Raw genomic sequence first — 21,421 nt, forward strand, 5'->3', positions numbered from 1 at the left:
TCTGGGAAGGTGTGTGTGTGAGCAAGAGTGAGAGAGTGTGTATGTGCTCAAGTGTGACACTCTTTTTTTACGGTCACATCTTGGGTAAGCAAACATACAGCTCTTTAATTTTCCAATCCTAGCAGTTAAATAAACACATCTATTCAATATTCAAGTAATTATTTTATTACAACCACAGCACTTTGGTTAACAAAGATGGACTTGAAGCCAGTCATGCATAGCCCTTCATACTCTCAACCCCAGCCACCTAAAAAAGGCAAGACCAGATTTAATTTACTGCTCAATAAATGAGTATAATGAGAGTGGAATAATTGGCCTGATTTTTATTTATTTATTTTTTTGTCAAGCATGATTTTAAAGCCCATGACCCTTCACTCTAGGCATTGATATTTAAATTAAAGGTGAATATCAATAAATAACTGCCACATCATTTTGGGAGACATCTGTATTGTTATTTTGAATTTACAAAAAAACTGCCTCTTCAGTGATTTTCACACTGTGTACTGTACCATCAGATCTGACAGGAAACAAACAGCTTTTATAGTGTTGAACAAAAAGAGAGCTGTTCTTGACAGTGAGTTGAAGGTTTCAGGCAGTAGCAGATAGTGGAAGGAGTGAAGAGACGCTGATGATAAAGTCACTTCTGAACATTTACAACAAAAGAGAAACACACCAAGAGCAATGTCAGTAAGTGAATAAGTGATTATGTGAAATGCTAGTTTATAACAACATTAATATAAAACAGCAATCATCAAGGTATGCCACATTTTGATGTTAAAAATGTAGCACACCGACTACCATATAAAAAAAAGTGTAAATACTATACATGACGCCAGCCCGTTCTCATTCTGAAGTTGTCAAATATGGTCGCTTTGTCAGTGTTTTCGGCATAAGATCCTGACACCCAATGCCACCTTTTACATCTGCACACACACACACAAAAAAGGGGACATAGCCTTGACGTTTAGAAAAGTACCTGTTTGTACCAGTCTGGTCTATAAACTGTGTGTGGATGGAACAGAAAAAACAGGTGATCAGTCTGCAGCTGCAGAAAGAGATTGATTTAATGTAGCACCTGGTGGGCACGATCAGTAAATCAAATCAAACACATCCTTGACAGGCGCATGCTGGGTCTGGCAAAAGACTAAATGCTAAAATGCCACTGAGTTCACTGAGGAACTGTTTTAACTGCAAAGCGTCATCCAAATCAAAACTTTTGGAATTTAGGGGGTGGGGGCAGTTAGACAGAGAGGCTGAGCGGACCAGTTATATTATAGCTTGATTAGGCCATTTAATCCGTCTACTGTCCTTGTCCCAGTATACAAGCCCCGGGGGAAAATCAATTTATTGACAGAAGTATGTCCGACTCTTTCACACGGCAGGTTGAGATATGTCCCCTTTCAGCTGGTTGCTATATAGACCTATATTATTTATACAGTCTATGCTATAGACTGAAACACAATCATAACTGTTCTTTTACAATAATTTCACGTTAGAAAATGGCTATGTCACATACATATAATCAAACAGCGCTGAGCAAACTCTGCCTTCATTGGTTAGTTTAAAGCCACCTAAAAAATGAATATCAGTTTAAGTATATGCAATATATAGAATATTCTCCCTGCTTTATCAGTTCAGACAGCTCTTGCCAACAATGATTTGAAGCTGTTATATAAAACACAGCAGACTCCACTGTGGAAAAGTCATTTTACTCCACTGAACAGCAGAGTTGTTGGTCTGTCGCTGCCTCCATCTTCTACTGTGTGAGGTAAAGCGGAGATAATGTTCAAATATACTGTTCACCTCAATATCAGGTTGACATTTGTCACTTTTAATTGGCATGTGTTGAAAACTATGGGATGGATTGTTATAAAATTTGGTACAAACATTTATGGTTCCCAGAGGATGAATCCTAATGACTTTGATCATCCCCTGACTTTTCCTCTGGCATCAGTATCAGGTCAGCATTTGAGGTTTTGAGCTGCGTGTGCTTACAATTATTGGACGGATTATTACGACATTTGGTGCAGATATTCATGTTCCCATGATTCCACCAATGATTTCCAGTGGAAAATGAGAGGATATAAATATCCCTAATTTGTATGTGCATAGTATGTGCATGCAAGATGTGCCAAAAAATAGTGCACAAAACAGCAATGCAACACAACTAAACAAAGCTAACATCCAAATTGTCTATAGCTTCTCTGAAATGTTTCTGTATCCTCTGGGAAAAAAAAGAATTAAATTACTGTTCACAGCAAGTCATCAACTCTTTTCCACTTAAATCCTGCTCCCATATATCTGCATCCTGCTGCTCCACCTCAGTAAAACCTCCAATTTGATTAGATTTAAAAGCCTGTAACGTTACACCTGAATGCCCAAAGTGATGACCCAAATTTTGACCTCAGCCAACAAACTATTGTATTTCCACTGGCTCAGCAGAAGACCAACCATTGATCATTATGTTAAAAAAAACACAGACAGGAGAAAATTGCAATCAAGCAAACAATGGAAAGACAGTACTCTAAACAAGGTGAAATACCTGCAGCGCTGTGTATTTATTCATTGATTGCAGCACATAATTTGCAGAAGAAAGGCTTAATGATAGAGCAAAATACAAAGTACCACTTTGTTGCAACTCCAAATGAGTTAAAGCACAGCTTAATAAAAGAGACAAGTTTAAGTTAGTCTTTTGTCTGTATGCAAAGATTCATATATGAACGGATATTCATTTCCATTAATAATTTGGCCTTCCAGTTTTTTCTGGAAGCACAGTACCGTAGTATATTGTCAATGGAATTATGAAATGAGATGGTCTTTATTAAAATACAAGCTAATTTTCATTAAATGATAAGACATGCCTTTTCAGTGGGGATTTCATATGCAAAGGTCCAGTATTGAATTCTTGCACAAAGAAATTAGAGTACATCAGATGGGAGAGCTCCACAAAGGTCCTCATATTGGCGACGTCAAGAAAGCAATGCAAAATTCCACCAAGTTATTAATTACAAGTGAATGTCACGTTATTACATTTACCTTGATGAAAAATTGACCTCCAATGCTAATTTGAATTATGTGATTGTCTTTGCAGATACATATGTCAGGGCTTTGATAATTAATTAAGACAAGGAGACGTGCTATAATTTAATAACGTAGATGCTTGGTCCATGATGGAGCTGATGGTACCGCTGCTGGTCAGAGATATCTGCCTGTGGATGTATGCACTGATTGTATTTAGGTAACGTTATCTATGTTAGTATGCTGTGTCCTCCTCTAACTCTAGTCCTCAGCTGACTTTTTGACCTTTCCAGCTGATTTGTTTCAAAATAGCCTGTAAAAGGATTTTGAATATGTACACGATGATACCTTTGTAACCCACATGAAATGAACCAGTGAAGTTAGTATTGGTGATCCCACACTAATACATCGTAATGCCAGTATTTTCCAATTGAAATTGTAGAAAAGAAGGGGCAAAAAATACCCAAAACACTGGACCTCATTCACAAACAGTGCGTAGGCATGAATCTGGCTTAAACCATGTGTACTCACTTTTCACGCACAAATCTGAGATTCATCAATATTTTCCAATAAAAAATAATGATGGCCTGTTAACCCTAACCTTTTAACTAAATGCATAACATATGCCATAATAATTTTAAAAGACTTTAACAAACAATATTTAAAACAGTTAATTTACTAATGCATTGGTGAAATGTGTTAAATAACTATGAAACTGATACCCTTTCCTCATCAGTTATTAATTTTAAAAATTTAACCATGAAAACTGAGTGCCCCAGTTTTTATTTTATAGAAAATTCGCATAGTGTATGTTCATTTGTAGCCAACTGGTTAACTGGTCACCTGTTAATAAGCATGCAGGGTATAAGACTCTGATCTACCTCCAAGCAGGTATTAAGATGTGATATTGAACCTAACTTCACCGCTTTCTCCATGATACGTCAATGGGGAAACGGATTTCCTTATAAGGAGAAATGGGCGCGTGGCAGCATACTGATTGCAGACAGCTGGCGCGAGCCTGCCAATTTAGACTGATTCTGATTGGTGCGCATGTCAAGAAACTGACGGTAATTCTGTAAACGCACTTGTTTTATGCATATAGAGTAACAACGTTTCTAGGCACATAGTGAATGAGGCCCTCTGAGATGGAGAGAGACTGCTGGTGTAAGGGTTATATAAAACACCTAGTTTAATTTTCTTTTAATCATATTTTTGGGAATGAGACCGGAAGACGGTTTTGCCGTTGATGTGCCTGTTTGGGAATTATTCTGAATCTGCCAATCTCTGGTGAGCTGACTTACTTAGTTAGCATGGTAAACTAGCGATTAGCCATGTATAAAAGTCAATATTGTGTTGCCAGTTTGGGCCACTACCTTATTTTGTGTTAGGTTTCTCCGCCTTAAGAGTACCATAAACCAGTCAGAGATATTTTTAAGCTAGTGTAGAAATTATTTTTAGAGTTTTATTGTTGTTTGCAGTAGAGAAGGATGTTAAAAGGAGTTGTCTTTGAGTCACGCGAGACACTGCGGACTCCATTGTTTCCGTTTTATAAGGGCAAATAGTGAGAGATAATTTACTGAGGCTGTTCACGAAAAATGATGTGTCTGTAACATGTGAATGCATTTATATTCATATTTGATCATTTTTAAACTGCTTTTCTGTTTTGTGTTTAGACACAGTTGATTCACATTATATATTTGTTGAATTTAGTCACTGATAAAAAAAATGAGAGAAATATAGTTACTAATGATTAGAAAATTATTGTACAATAGTAATGACAGCTATTGTCCCTGCTGTGTGCAGGTTTTTGTGTTTTTGTGTTGTTGTTTTTTTGAGTCTGAGATTATTTCAGCGGACATGTGATCCAGTTTGGTGAGCCTATTTCACACTGCAGATTTGCACCAAAGGGAGCCAGGATAACACTAGAAAGCTCAACCTACTCTTCACATTCATAGGTCATCCTCTGTAGCCTGGGGCCCCTCAACTGGACAGCTTAAGTAAAACATCTGTCAAGGTGGCCATCCAATCAATTTTCCCATCACATCTCCTTAATCACATAATCCAGGCTCTGGTAAGTGGTGATTAGCAGCCAAAACTCCCCTAATAGCCCAGTCCGAATCCATACACGACACAGACGTCTGCAGGAGTGTGCAGTGCATACAAACGGCCAAAGATGTAGACAACACACCTAAAGCTGAACACACACACACACATATATAGTAAGTCTGTTGGCTGGGCAGCAATACCCTCAGAGAGCTCATAAATGGGGTAAAGCGTGAAGCACAGACCCTCGAGGGATCCCATTAAATCAACACACATGCTGCATTTTGCCATTTTTCCCAAACGATCAGCAATTTCAGTGTGATCCCTGCAGTCACCAGCAATCTAAAAGTGCTGCCACTCAACAGATCAGAGTGCAAGTGGGGCTTCCCTCAGGATACCAAGTGGAGGGTTCATGAGTCCTGCATGTGCGGCTGCCCTCTGATCTGCCAGAGTCCATCCAGAGACTTCAGGGAGGGCTTACAAACCGCACTGTATCTCCCCGCTTATTGCTTTAACAAGAGGTATTTACTATCTTTTTCCCCTTAGGGACAATGCCATTGCTGCGACTTTGCTGATTGTCACCACTTTCCTAGCTGTCTGTTGTGGAGTTTCATGAACTTCAGCATATTTCAGCTGGGCTGATTTTATTAGAAAGCACTTATTTTTTAAAAAAGAGAATAGTGAAAAATTTCCCTTTTAACTATAGTGCCATTAATCAGCCTAGATTGTTTTGTAAGTTGCCAAGTGTTGGAGATATTGAATGTATGAAATATACATTTCATAAACCTACCATCAAAGTCCCTTTCCAGAAATCATGACCCGGTTATTCAAATTCATTCACAGATTTTTTTGTGAGCGGTTTTGTTTTTGGACAGTTTTCTTTCTACAGTTATCAGGATTTTGAGATAAACTGTCGAGACCAAAACCTCTTTTTGGGTTAGGGGCGGGCTGTGTTTTAACATGTTTATTTCAGCTGTTATGTTGGGCATTTTAACATAGGGGTCTATGGGCATTGTCCATAAACTGTATATAAAGTTGGACAGCACGCCCCTACTCAGCCCTGTTATGCTCAAGTAAAGCAAAAATATCTGGGATATGGCCGCTGACATCTTTCACTGGCGATATCACTGAGAGCTGGAGTCTGCGCAGTAACTATACCTGTGGTGAGGGAGTTCCTCCCAAAACACCAGTCCGACCAATGGCGAGCAGCCCCATGGAATGCTAGTGCATGGATTGGCTGTCACAGCTGTCAATCATGGCAGAAAATCCCCTTTTTGTAGAAGTGAATAATACATTAAAACCGAACTTATCGTAAAAAAGGTCGCTTGAAAAAATGTCAGGGTGATGAGAACTACCTTCAGTGACAGAAACCATCTCTGGGAAAACATTCATTAGGCGTGAGTTTTTAGTTTCTACATTTGTAAAAAAAGGCTTAACTCAGAATACTGCTGTTTACATAATCTGAATGAAACTCATAATATTGTCATATTTTTAACAAAAGTGAAACATTAATGTGCATCTAAATGCAGTCAGTGATAAATACCTACAGGTAAGAGTAAAAATGCAGATTTTTGATTTTGGGGTAAACTGTCCTCTTAAACATATTCAGCAAATACAGTTTTGTTTTATTTATTTTGCCCTGTTATTATTCTTTATCACATTCAGAATAGAAATTGGCCAGAAGAAGGATGAAGACCTCACTTTCACTGACCTAACATCAGGACCTAAACCTTTACTGGAAGGCAGCAAGGTAGACGCAGTCAACACCCAAAACACCCACCGCCTACAGACAATGTGTGTCCAATCTACGAGCAGACAAGCTGCTCACCAAATTCATTATTTAACACAGAGGCGATGGTCGTAGCTTCAAAGATACTGCGTATGAGCAGGTAAGAGGCGTGGGCGTATGGAGGGGCTTCACTTCAAAACTGTGTAAAGGTCTCCCAACTCTGGAGGATGTAATTTAAAAATCAGTCAGAAAGCCAAGTCGTTGTATAGCTACCACTCTAACCACCTGAGCCGCCTCTGGCCAGAATTACTGAAACCTCTCCAAGAAAAATCTAACAAAGACGACATTAATAATTCTGTGGTTAGAGAAACATTTCCTTACATTGGAGTGTAGTTGTGTGAAGGTGTAAAAAGAAAGATAAATGCCCAGTAGGTTCTCCAAACACCGTTTTTTAGCGCTGATGAAGAAAAGTAAGGAGACAAAATGCTCATCACAAATTAAATTTAGTTTGTAACATTATTGTGAAGTGAACAATTTAAAACCAAACAACTGAACTGCTCAGTCCCTGAAAATAAAATGAAAAGCAGAGAGGATTCAGCAAATGCTGCATTCTGCATAAAATGGGCATCACTGTCAGCTCCAATCCATAATGCCTGTGAGAATAATGCTAAAAAATGTCTTTTGAAAAAAATGTATAGCAAGTAACTGACAACAGGAAAGGGACAAAAGTTCATATCAGGCAGGCAGCGCTTCCCTTTATCCTCCAAGTCTTTGAGAGAACGGAGCCTAAAACTCAGTCATCTTCTTGTGTGTGTCAGCCTTCTTGTGCTCTCTCTGGATGGACAGCTCCTGGGCTTTCTGCTGGGCCAGCAGCCGGCGGGCCGCTGACAGCTTCTCTTCCAGCTGCTTCACTATGGATGCGTCCCTTTGCACACACAAATAACAAACGGATTAGGAAGTGAGAAGAGACGCGGAGACAAGCTGGCTATAGGGGCACTTTCCAGAATGATGTGGCCACGGAAACGAAAGTCTAACATCGAATCTTTGCATGTTATTTACATTTTTACACAACTCCCACAAGCCTTCTTGATGGGAGCTTCATAGCCAGTTAGCAGCTATTGTGCTCATATTTTACCATAAATTATAGTTGTGCAGTTGTGTACGTTTATGTGAATGCGATTGCTAATGTGCCTGTATTCTGTAAAAGATGACAGCTGCTGAGTGTGTACGGGGAGACAGAATTACAGCGGAATTAAGTGATTATAACTCAGGTTTTTTTTTTAACACATTTTTAACCAATACATTTCCAGGATTTTTCCATGACTTTGAGGCAAATTTTAAAGACCATCAATACTCCTCGTTATTACTATGTAATTGATTTATAAAATAAGTATTATTTTAAAAAATAATTAATTCAGAACAGGATCAGAGCCAATATTTAAATGTAACTAAGGGACTGTATGTTATTTATGGGGGGGGGTATTTTGGCTTCGGGAAGGGGCAAACAACTTTAAATGTTTGTACTTTCTATTTATTTTACCACATATTTCTAAAGAAAACATTGCCCCAAACTTTTGGAAGGCATGTTATATTGAAAATTTTAGCCATTTTTTCTTTAAAATCTTTTGCAAATTTAAAAGAAACCTTTTGGCTTTTTGTGATTTTTGAAGAACACATTTGGATTTATTTTTGGCTATGTTAAAAGAAAAAAAATTGGTGATTTTTTTCATTAAAAATGTTGATTTAAAAAAAAACATTTCAGTGTTTTTGAAAAAAAAAAATCCTAAAAATGTTTTGATGATTAAAGAAAACATTTTGGTGTTTTTTTTTTCCTTTAAAAAATTGGGATGATTTGGTTTTTTTTTTAAAGAAAGCATGCCAAACCTGCAGGCCTGTGGGTTTGGTTGGCATGTTTTCTTTCAAAATCACCAAAATGACACTATTAATCATTGCCAGAAACCACAAAAACAGAAATTATTGTTTGATTTTCGAATTTCTGATGGTCCTTGAACATGTGTTATTAAACAGACTTGTGAAACAGATTTCTATGACTTCTCCAGGACCTTCAGGGTATAATTCCTGCTCTATAACTTTTCCAGGCCTATAAATATTTGTAAACTCCACGACTTTTCCAGGTTTGTCATGACCATATGAACTCCAATTACTGACGTCTTGGCTTTGTTCCCCACCTTCACAGAAGTCAGATTGGACGTGTAAGACAGAGCGAACATACACAGGTGCCAGTACTGACCTGCCTGTCTTCCTGCTGAGTGACTCTGTCAGTTTTTGGATCTCCCTCTCAGTCTGGGACACCCTCTCTGCAGCCTGGAACAGCCTCACATTCAGTGTCCTCTTGGTGCTTTTCCCTCCTCTGTAAGCCTCCACCCCAGTCGCTGCCGCCGGTCCAACAGCAGCACCCCCCTCACCAGGATCACCTCTCTTGCTTCCCAGCTTGTGGTTGAGAAAGTCAAAGACGGTATGGCGCTCTCCGGTGGCGACCCGAGGCTTCCTGCGCTTCTTCGGGCGGCCTGTTTGTGTTCCATCTTTAGCTGCCTTGCTGTGGGCACGTCTCTGGGTGAGCTCGGCACACTCGTCCAAGGACTTGCCTTTGGGGAGGACCACTGCCATGATCGGCTCTACTCGACCCTCCTGCATCTTTCCTAAGCCTGAAAAACGAAAGTGACGAGTGAGGACGAGGAACGCGTGTTCTTATCAGAGGAGAGCAAAAGGCAAGTGCACAAAACCAACTCTTGGCAACATATTAGATTTAAACACATTTGAAAGTTAGAGTTAGGTTATACTTTAATGAATATTTGACACGTTATTTATTCTTTTTAATGACTCTTGTTACACTCTAGTGTCTTGTCACTTACAACACCCACCTTCTTACTTAAATGAAATGACTGATAGTTTTATTGTATCTTCTGAAACTCACTGATTGAAAGTTTGTACAAGACCTATTTGAATCATACATTAATGTTCTTTTTATTATTTGCCTTGTCATAAAGATGTCCTGGCATATATGAATGTGATTAGATAATTATAATGTCACTCAACCAATGCCTACCATTCACTACAAGACTTTGAAAAGACTTTTGAAAAGACTAAAGTCTGACACATCTAAAGACAATGTTAGTTTCCTTTAGAAAATATTTCCATTTTGCTCTTAGTGGAGAATATTACACAAAACCCCCTTTAAGAAATATGGCATATTAACAATTCCTTATATGTTTCTGCAAAAACGCATAACTCAAGAAACAAAAGATAAAAGGCGTCATATGTCGACAGTGTTCTTGTATATTCAGCATCAATATAATCCACAAAGAAACTGCAACTGTGTACAAACTCAACATTGTGTATTTTGTTGCCTCTACTTGCTACTAGCCTCAATTTTTCTTGGACTCAACACTGAGTATCGTATCGTATCGTATCGTATCGTATCGTATCGTATCGTATCGTATCGTATCGTATCGTATCGTATCGTATCGTATCGTATCAGTTGGTTAGCAGTGTTATTTTAGTGGGAGGAGACCGTGAGATTGAGAGGCCAACCACTTCAAAAATTAAGATTTCCCACTAAAATAAGTGCTGGTTGTTGGATCAGATACAAGCCAAATTAAATACTGACTCTTGCTCACTCAACAGCTCAGTTTCTCCTCCCTTTCCACAGTCCAAGAGAACCAAGATTTGTTTGTGTTCTTACTCGGTTTGCTGCTGTGTTTTAAACGAGACAGATCACACCTATCGGTAGTCGATAATGTTCACATCATTGAACTTCAGTATTTGCATGAGCCAAGACTAAAAACTTCTGATAATATCTAACATGTATGATTTTGGCAGAATGTCATGAAAAGAAAAAGACGAACTAAAGACAGCTTGGACTGAGTATGACCGCCTTACACCAAAAGATCGAGATCATGGGGGATCAATAAGTCAGTGATAGTGAAATTAGTCATTTTGTTGAAGGCTGTGATTCCAGTGTGCAGATACTGTTATTTTTTTCTTGGTTCAACACCTATTCCCCAGAGGTTTTGTGGATTTGTACAAAACTACTCTGCATACTAAAATAATGCCCATGGTGAAATCTGTCCTCCACATTTGACTTGTCATAACTATGTAGTTGCAGCTGGCAGCATCAGTGCAGAGGCCAGAGATCAACTCAAACTCTGAGGCTAATGTTTTGGTCAAGGGCAGAGGCTGAAGGATTTTGGAAATCTTGTATACATGTTTTTGTGGCAGTAAGAACCCCCGAGAAACGTGTGACCATAAGGAGAATATGAGCTGGTTTCTATAAGAGGACAATACAACTGTGGCACTAAGTTTGTTGTAAATCTTTAGCATGGGTGTGACAAAGAGGATATAAAACTGATGTGAAATGGATGTTATCGCCTCTTAAAATACTGCTGACACATTTGTATGGAGTGTACTGCAGTACTGTTAGCAATATTATACATTAATATGATTTTCTACTTTCATTTAATTTATTTTAACCAACATCAGTTCCAATCATAAATATAAAATATTCAATCATTTTTAGAATTTCTACCCTTTAAATGCTACATTTTTGTCATGGTGACATTATGTTTTTACATTAAAAAAAACACAAAAAAGGAATTATTTTCCATATACTACATGGAAAGTAGATTTTTCTTGATTATCACAGCCTGGGATGACTCAGAAATAATGCAGTGCATGTTTTTATGCTTTGGTGGCTGCGGGATCAAAAATTACAGTTTGAATGGGTTTCAATAGAGAATTTTTTGCACTTAACAGTATGAATGTAACAATTTTGTTTACACAGTGTGTTTTAGACTTATTGTAGGAGCTGAACTGGAAATTCTAAGATTTATCAAAAATACACCAATTTATACCATATGCATGAACACAGCCAATATAATCAAAAAATGAAGAATGAAAAGCGTGTTAAAATAATTAATAAATAAGTACATGTGTGGAATAAAGTCATTCATTCATTTAAGCAGATCACAAATTACTGATTTGATCTGTGCAGAGCATTATTTAGAACCTAAAATGGCTTTAATGTTATGTTAAACTTGTTACCTTTCCCATATTCATAGCCCATTTTGAGCATAAGCTTGGATCCGATGCCTCTCGTATGTGCCTCCCAGCCGCCGAAATTCGCACTGTTCAATGTTTCTGTGGAATCTGCAGCAGAGTCCAGAACTGTTGGGTAACAAGTGAAAAAACAAAAAAATTACTGTCAAACAACTTTCAAAACGATTAAAATCTTTACTAGCATGCAGAATGGAATACAAGGCTATTAATTAAAGTTCTATGTAATACACCCAAGTCACATTTTAAATTCTGCAAGATTTCTTCAATGAGCTCAAATTTGGATGACAAGGGGATGACGGCACATATCCATAAACACCTTTCGCATAAGCCGCATCTTCTCCTGTGTGTCGTCCAGGTCAGAGTCGGAGGAGAGCGGGTCGTCTTCTCTCAAAGGCGGGATGATGCAGTCGGCCTCGACCACGACATCTTTTAGCAGCAGTGAGTCAAACTTCACGGTGTAGAAACCACTGTCAATTTCTACAAGTGGAGAGAACACTTGAGTCAGCAAAACACTCAAGTGAAATGGAAACATTTCTTCTTACCTCTGTCTTTTTATTACTTTGTGCATTTCTATTTAGATGAATCGCTGAAGATTTTCTGGCAATGTATCTACTACATGTTTTGACAAGATGACATCATTTAGTCAACTTAGCATGACCTCATTGCCCAAACTGTCTGAGTTTACTTTCAAACTCTAAGAACTTGCCCCGTCAACAGAATACCTTTAATTTTGGCCGGGTACCAGATGCCGTCCTCATGTCGAGCCAAGCAGGACGAGCCTTCTTCGAGGTTACTGAGGTCAAACTCAAGGAACTCTCTGAGCTCTGACACGCACACCACTTCACCGTGGGAAAACCTTTGATAAAAAAGGGGGACGGACAGAGCTGAGATTCATAGGAGTTGACATAAAATAAGTGAGGGATTAATGTGGCCCACAGAGGCTCTGTGCTAAACTAAAAAACACAGCTGTCCTGATTTATTGTTGTCAAGAGTGTAAACACTCAGAAGCAGTAGTTAGACAGTCATGAGTCATCAAAAATCTCTACTGTCACCCTCTTTAGATATTCTTTCAGGTTCAGCAGATCAATAGATGACATGGAGAGTGATTATAAATTATAAGATAAAGGTGCGAAGAAGACAATGTTTCACAGAATATTTTAGGCTGTATTCTAAAGCTGTGGACAGGATAAAGCCTGCATCATGTGGACAATTGGTGACACTTGCTGGATGATATCTGCTATTGCAGAAATGGCAGATGTGGGTAAGTTAACCCTTTAAAACCTGAGAAAATTGGCTTGAACATGGAAAGAAGGCATGGAGCAACTTAACGAGAAATGACCCAGAATTAGCAAGAAACTAAAAACAACCCCTGAAATTCGCACAACGAAAAGTAGAAGAATAAAAAACAGGAAATGACCTGAAAAAAAGCTTAAATAAAATAATAGGAAAATAATAAATATAAATAATAACAATTAAATAATTATTTGCTGTTACCGAATTTTAAATATGATTTCAAAAATTTTCTTGACATTTTTTTCTAGTTATTTGGTCATTTTATATCTATTCCCAATCTTTTTTGAAAGCTACTTTTATAGATTGTTTTCTTATCACCTTTTACTTATTTTTTTTCTTTTTTTAAATTGGTGTAACATTTTAGGGCAAGTCGCTGCCTTTTTTCCATGTTTTTGAAAGAAAACAAACCAATTTGCAGAAGGTTTAGAGGTTTAAATGCTTGTGAGAGGCGTCTGAATGCAGCACAACAACACTGATGTCGATCCATGTCTCAGAGGGTTGAGTTAATACAGCATTTTGCTGTTGTAAGTTAAAAATAGACAAAAACGTTGGTGCCTTACCTGCAATTATCCAGGAATCGACACTTGTCCTCTAAGTAGAATGGACAGGGTTTCATAGACCTCTGGGTGGGGTAGACGTACAGCACTCTTACTTGTGCCTCTTCTCCATCTGGCGGTTCTGCCCCCACCACCATGGCATTGTGATACTCCAGTGTCCCCCACGTTGTCCGGTACGGTGCTCTTACTTTGGTACCACTGAGTGCATCTTCTTCTTCTTCCTCCTCGTCTTCACCATCCTCTACCCCACCTTCCTCCTCATTGTCCTTCTCTCTAGCATCAGAGCTACTCCCCGATGACTCCCCCAGCGTAGAGTAGAAAGCAGCAAACTCATCGTCCAAACCGCCGTTTGTACCATTTGTGTCTGCTGCCGCCCCTGAGCTGTTCGCCTGCAGTCCACTGTTACTGTCCTCGAGGCTGGCCAGGAGGCGACTCTTTTTGACGGACACCAGGCTGGCCTCTGTGAGCTCTATCAGCTGGCTGAGGTCTTCTTTCAGTTTGAGCAGGTCTGACTGCTGGGAAGGGTCCAGGCCAGCTGACAAGGCTGTCTCCACCTGCTGCAGCTGGGCACCATAGGTACTGATGGCCGCCTCAAGGGTTTCTTCATCCATAATGACACTTAGCACAGGACAGGGCAGGAGCGGACAGCATCAAGCCTCCAAGACACCTGAGGGAAAAGAAGATTGGTTGATTTAACCCTTTGAAACCCTAAGCGACATCTCTTTTCTTGTGCCGCTTTCAGACGCCTTTAAACCTTCTGAACCTAGAGCAAATTGGTGCGATCTCTGTCAAAAACATAAGAAAAAGGGCAATGAGTGACTTGGTAAGAAATTTTCCACAAATTGCAAGAAAAAAAAATAGATATAGAAGGGGAAAAGGGGAAAATGAAAATAGTGAGGGAAAAACTATAATTATGATAATTACATAGTTAAAATTATATTACAAATTTGTATACATTGACAGCGCTGTTTCCAGGTCATTACCATATTATTAATATATTTAATTTATTTATTACAAGTGGGTTTTTTTTTGTACTTTTCACGACTTTTTGGTTTTGTTTTTTTGATTTTTTGGGGGGTAACTTCTTCTTTTGTAGTTTTTCTCCATATTCCAATCTTTTTAAAAGAAATCAAGCTAATTTGCTCAGGTTTCTGCAGGTCAAAGTGGAATCGAGTAACTGGCTGAGCTACACTCCTGAAAAATGCAGTTCTATTGTTTTCACAGGAGAATACAAATATCCTTTTTGTGTCTCATTTTAAGTCACATTTGAGTGGCTGTGTATATATTGAAAAAAAAAAACAACAATAAATTGGAAGACTGAGTTTGGAATGAAACAACAAAAGAGAAAATGACAGTGATCAGAGATTTAGGAAATAAAGTTACCAGTGCTTTATGTTTTACATTTTACCGTGATAACAAGCAGCGTTATATCGTGTACCACCTGTATGTTATAGAGGCTAATCTGTAAGGTTCATAAACCTCTCGTATTTGTGATTAGGTACCATTAACACAACCAACAAGTTTTAACCTAACTACAAACCGCTAACCCAGATTTATATCGATGCTAGTTTTAGCTAAATGTTAGCTGTGTTTAAGCTAACGTGACTTTTACAACTGATTGTAATAACACTGGCATTACCTCAGTATTTAGGCTTCCTGTCTGACATCAAAAGCACCGACGGAAAAAGTGACAGCCATAAAAATGTGTTCTACGTTAACAAATTAAGTAATTCAAGAAGCCAAATTCACAGCAGCAGCAGTCACAACACACACCGGTTCAATAGATTCAGTATCAAGCTCGCAGCAGAATCAACGCTGGACTACTGTGTTGAAAACTTTCTTTCAAAGTAAAATAATCAGCATATATTGGATGGTTTTGATCACCTGCTGACAGCACCACTGTTGGGACAGTTACTTCTGGAATGTAATTGGTTAAAAACTACAAGTTACTCGGTTAAAAAGTAATAAGTAATGTAACTATTTTAATTACTTTTTTAAAGAAATGTAACATTACGTTTGAAGACTTTTTCATTTATTTTCTGACGAATGTTTTAAACATGGCATGAAAAGCAAAAAAAGTCCAGAAACAGGCTATGTCAAAAAAAGGTATTCTACAGAGCAAAAAGATGCAGTATGTTAAATTACTGGATACCCTGTCAAAAAAGTAATGTAATTATTTTAATTACTTCATCAAAGTAATGTCATTTATTACATAATGATTTCTTTGCTGGCAAATATTTTAAACTGGGCAATAACGCCAAAAACATTTTTTAGCGTTATTGCATTTTTTAAATCATGTAGTATGCAAAAAAGGTATTCCTGCAGAGCAAAAAGATGCAACATAATTGTCATGTCATATTATATTCTATATATTCAGATGTCCCCCCCCCCCCCCCCCCCACCACCACCACCACCACCACAATTTTTTAATAGTAACTGTTATTTAATAACATTTTTCCACAGTTACTGGTTACAATAATATTTTTGTTATTTTATCAAATTATTACATTTAACTAGTTTCTTCCCAATACTGCCACAGCACGAAGTAAAAACAAAGCAAACATGAGACGGTCTTCACATCACTTTTCTACATTAAATAACCTTTAACCATTGAGATTTGGGATTTATTTTTAATAATTGAGTATTCCAGATTTTTCTTTTTCATAGAAAAACTTTATGTTGTTTTATTTTGACGATAACGCGACAAAACCGGAAGTTCTTTTACTCACGTGCACTGTGTGTGTCGTCGCAGAATAATGACGTCACGTGGCGCTTGAGTTCAGTTACTTCCCCAGCGTGAGATTTGTTTGTTTCTGTAAAGATGAAACATATTTTTGTGTTGTTTTTGCTTCGCTCAGTGGCTCCACTCAACGTGTGTACTAATATGAAGGTTAGTTACATGTTTGTTGTCGCCACAGTGCATCTTTAGCAGCCTGCTGGAGGCTAGCAGCTAAGATAACTAAAGAGCACATCGATGCTAGGAGGCTTCGCCGTTACTGCATCGAAATGTTGCAGTAACTTTTATCTGCCTGCTGTTGGTACATTTAACCTAAAAACGGAATGTCGGCGCGGAGTATCAGGCAATTTAGAACAGCAGCCTGACAAAAAAACGGTAATACTGTCAGGCGGTTTAGTAAATAGACCTTTTTCGCAGCAGACATTGCATAGTTGAAAAAGCATAAGTGGAAATATTAGAAAATTTTCCCCCCAAAATGAAATAAACTTCTGGAAAACTAGATTTAAAAATCGAATAATTTATATTATGTATAAAAAATACAATAAATACTTTCCCCCCACACTTTTTATGGTCTTTTTTGTGTTGAGTTTTGTTTTATCTTTTCTGGCAAATTCTCAGCTAACTTTATTGTACCATTTTCACTGAGTTTTAGCTACATTTTGGGTCATGTCTTGTTAAGTTGTTCGTTGCCTTCTCCCCATGCTCTTGAAAGAAATTTAACTAAATGACTCCTTCCCTTCCTTCTTCCTTCCCTTTCTTGTAGTAAGTAATTAAGATGATCGGGGCAAAAAACAAAACACCACTGGTAAGGTGTAAGGCAGAAAGTAGCACCGTTACCACAGAGAGGAGTGTCAACCTTCAGACATGATGCAGTTTGTGTTCTTGATGTTTGACCAAACTGTTTTAGGACGTACAATTACGTTTTTAGTTTTCCTGCAAAGACCAGGTAGTGACCATGTCAAAAATTGGCAACGTCAAAGCAGGTGAAATTTGTAAGTTGTCAAAATAAAAGAAAGACTAGCTGAAAAGTAATAGGGATTTATAACCTAAAAAAAAATGGCTGGGGATGCACAATATTGGATTTTTGGCCAATAACCGATACCTATAATAATACATCAGTTTTTATCACCACCTAATTGTAGTGATCATCATCTCTTCTGTGGTGGAATTAAGATCGTATTATACATGCCCTAATCATGAATGCTCACCTGCAGATGGAGACATGAAACACATTGCTTTTCGATGTATTTAACATTCATTCATCGTGATCCCTTTGTCAGTATAAAGACATTTATTGGTTTGTGATATCATCAGAAATGTTGGCTGAAACCGCTATTTCATTTTAAAGTCAATATCTGCCGATACCAATGATGTGCCGATATTATTGTGAATCCCTATAAATGGCAGTTGAGCTTTACAGATTTAATCTCAAAGTAAAAAATTTTATTATTTTACCTATAAGAATATATTAATTACAGTTTATTCTATAGTACTTGAGTTTCCTTTTTCTTACTTCTGCATCTGTTGTTTGTCTCTCTGCACCCTCTCACAGTGACCCCTGCTGTCATGCCTCCAGTCATGGCTCAGATCAGTGATCCAAAGATCGCATTTGCCTACCTGCGCCCGGCCTGTGTCCTCCTCACCCGAGAACCCACCGTGACCAACGTGGAGACGCTGAGCGCCCAGTTAAAAGACGTCAACGATGTCACACTGCAGCAGCTCCAGGAGTACGTCCTCTTCCCTCTTCGCTTCGTCCTTAAAGTCCCTGGGCCCAAGAAGGACAAACTGGTGCAGGCAGTGGCTGAGGCCATGAGCCACGTCCTGGAGAACACTTGTGTCCAGAGCTGGGAGACCCTCCGTGACCTCCTCTCAGAGCTCTGCCTCTGCCTGTGCTCTCCAGCCGATCCTGGAAAACCTGCAGACACATCCGAGGAGCTGAAATCGGCTGTGCTGAGGTGCCTGGACTCACTGCTTCACGCTGCTTATGGCGATATAGTCTTCAAGCTCTTTGAGCCGATGATGCTGCCCGGGTTGGGAGCTGCCGTTTCGCTGCTGCTGGCTTTAGCAGAGAAGGAGAAGTCTCGAGACGTACAGGCAGCAGCGTTGAAGTGCCTTCAGGCTTTGACTCTGCAGTGTGACTGCACTCAGGAGCATGTAGTCCCATCTTCAGAGGAGAGATGTGCTATAGGCAGCACCATGGCTTCATTCCTACCTGGCATCACTGTGGCTGTAGCCAGGGTCATCACAGGAGATCTGAGACAAGGCCACGCAGTCACAGTCAGCGCCATCAAGGTAACATATCTCTGTGTTTGAATATTTGCCCCTTTGAGCTCTAGAGAGTTGTGGTGAACATTTCTCACCATTTGATTAATTGATTTATCAAGAAGATAATCTACAGATAAATAAATAATGAAAAACCCTAATTATCATCTAGAAATGCACATATTTATGTCTGTTATTTACTGACCATAAAATAGTAAACAAAATGGCTTTTACAAGTCGCAGAGAGTCAAGGTGACGTCTACATTTTGCTTTTTTTGGTCTGAACCCAAAGTTCAACACTTTAAAATGTTCAATTCTCAATAATAATACAGAGGAAGCAGTGAATTGAGCTAAAACTAATGAATGTTTGGAGTTTTAAATGAATAAATCTGAAATAATTAATTGATTCAGCACTTCACCTGCAAAATGACCATTTGTTCATCAGTTACTCACTGTGTGATACTGCTGCTCTTTCACTCCAGCAAAACTATATCAAAACATCTATTCACACACTCTCACACAACTCCTGCAGTATAATCCAAGTCTCTTTTATCCAGTTGTAAAACACGTCAACAAAAACGGTCTCATGCATATGTGAGTAGCGGGCCTGGGTATGCTCAGGTCGTGCTACTTCTAGGCGTAAATGTGTAGTTATGTTTTAGTAGAAAATCATGTGTTAGGGATGTGCTGAGCATATACACTGGATAAATGAGACTTGAATTATACCGCACTAGCTGTGTTAGAGTTTGTAAATGGATATAGTTTAGGTACGGTTTTGCTGCTGTGTAACCCCCCTTTACTTCAGTTCATGAACAATGTCGGCCTTTTTTGGATTCTGCATTCTCATTGGAGGCATGCAAGAAAAACAAAATTTCTTCACAAATTCAAAGGTAACCTGTGGTGAATAACTGATATAAAACCGGTTCTTTTGTGGGTGAATATTTCTTCAAATTTTCTGCTCATCATCACACCATATATTAGAAATATACTGTATTTTGTTTAATAAAACAGGGCAGTGAGTGTGCCTTGAGAGGCAGTATACTGCTTAAAAGGCTTTTCCTCTGACACATACAGTATTTAAAGCAAAACATAGTATTCAATTTAATTCAATTTATTGAATGTAATTCTTCATATGTGTCTACAAAAAACATCCTTGTATCATTTTATTTAAACCTTTGTGTGTTTCATTTCTGAGTTTAAATTGTTTGAATAAATAAACAGTCTTGGTAGTAATTTGAACACTGAAAGATGCATGAAAATAAAAAAGGTGTACCTAGGCAAATTTACAGAGTATATAGATCTGTATATAGATTTGTATTTTCGCCATACAACTGAAACTCTAATAGAATAGGATGAAAGTTCGTGGGCGCAAGGTGATGGCAAATTAACGACATAGATGAGCAAGAAAACAGTTCTGCCCATGTTTGGCCCAAAGTGAAATAAAAAAAATAATTATATTCTTATTAAAATCTAGTGCAATGATTAATCTTTGCCACGCAATCGTCACTTTTCACTCTTATTGTCACTCAGGTGTGGTCGAGGACCGTGGGGCTTGTCATGGAAGACTCCCAGCTTCAGTCCAGTGAGGCTGTGAAGACCCCGTCACCAGAGCTGGGGAGAATCGCCCAGCTGATGGTGCATCGGACAGCAGAGTGGGTGAAGAGCACGGCGGGGAAACTGTCTGTGCTCCTGAAGAAGATCATCTCCTGCACATCGGCTCACCAACACTGGAGGGTCAGACTGGAGCTGGTGGAGCTGGACGACCACCTGCTGGCCAGGTGCAGCCAGTCACTGGGAGAGTGTGTTGGGCTGCTACTGGAGGCTCTGGTCGGGGCAGTCAATGATGAGGAGCCCAGAGTCACACGGAGGTTAAATCTGACTTTTTTGTGAAGAAAAATAATATTAAAGGCCAGATTACCTGATAAGATGTAAAATGAACCCTGTCCTCTCCTGTAGGTGTGAAGCTGTTCTCAAGGAGGTCTCACAGAGGAATCAGAGCTGTAGCAGCAGTGATAAAAACAGCAGCGGTGCTCAGACTTTCACTGACGTGCTGTCAGAGAATCTCCACTCTCTGGCCACCTCCCTGCCCAGACTGATGAGGACCTCTGACGACAAAAAGAAGCTGTTTGTCCTCAACGTGTTTCTGGGTTATTTAAAAGTCCTGGGGCCGCTGGTCTCTGTGGTACTGAACTCAGCTGCACATCTCGAGAGGATTTCCAAAGCCTTGATGCAGGTAATGTCACCGTGTCAGATCAGTGGTTTTAACCCCTTTAAAACCTAGTTTGACATCTGTTTTCTTGTGCTGTGTTCAGATGCCTCTCCCAAGCTATTTTTCCCCATGCTTTTTTAAAAAAGCATGGAGAAAAAAAGACCAACTTAGCAAGACATGTTCAACTGATAGTAAGAAATTAAAAGGTGAAAATTGAATGAAAAGAAAATTACCTGAAAAAAAGAACTATTAGAAAATAATCACAAAATAGGGGAAGATGCCCGAAAAACTACATTCATAATCAGTATAACTTTATAATTAAAAATTACACTTTTTTTTTTTCATTTTCTTGCACTTTTCCCAGGTCATTTTCTTGTTTGTTTTTGGTTTTTACTTTTCTTTTTTTGCTTATTTTCAGGTAATTGCCTTGTAACTTTTGTTTTTTAAAATGCCTAATTTTTGGAATTTTTCCCCCTTTATTATAATATCTAATAAGC

The 21,421-nt window shown here is 38.7% G+C and overlaps 2 protein-coding genes across 2 annotated transcripts in view; one reads left to right on the forward strand and one right to left on the reverse strand.

Annotated features, from left to right (window-relative positions):
• Positions 1-7,274: 7,274 nt before the first annotated feature.
• On the reverse strand, positions 7,275-15,488 carry LOC121946955 (zinc finger CCCH-type with G patch domain-containing protein-like). Its single transcript, XM_042491800.1, is given in 8 exon segments — positions 7,275-7,715; positions 9,042-9,456; positions 11,852-11,974; positions 12,183-12,212; positions 12,215-12,343; positions 12,589-12,722; positions 13,720-14,383; positions 15,356-15,488. Coding segments are annotated over 7 exon segments (1,578 nt in total). The 5' UTR covers positions 14,328-14,383; positions 15,356-15,488; the 3' UTR covers positions 7,275-7,576.
• Positions 15,489-16,476: 988 nt separating this feature from the next.
• The window catches only part of tti1 (TELO2 interacting protein 1), a 30,825-nt gene continuing 25,880 nt past the window's right edge, over positions 16,477-21,421 (forward strand). The window contains exons 1-4 of the mRNA XM_042491944.1: positions 16,477-16,606; positions 18,006-18,745; positions 20,246-20,583; positions 20,672-20,948. Of these exons, the coding sequence (XP_042347878.1) occupies positions 18,020-18,745; positions 20,246-20,583; positions 20,672-20,948 (1,341 nt within the window). The 5' untranslated portion in view covers positions 16,477-16,606; positions 18,006-18,019. The remainder of the gene's footprint in view (positions 16,607-18,005; positions 18,746-20,245; positions 20,584-20,671; positions 20,949-21,421) is intronic.

Source organism: Plectropomus leopardus, chromosome 8, assembly GCF_008729295.1.
Source record: "Plectropomus leopardus isolate mb chromosome 8, YSFRI_Pleo_2.0, whole genome shotgun sequence".
NCBI lineage: Eukaryota > Metazoa > Chordata > Actinopteri > Perciformes > Serranidae > Plectropomus > Plectropomus leopardus.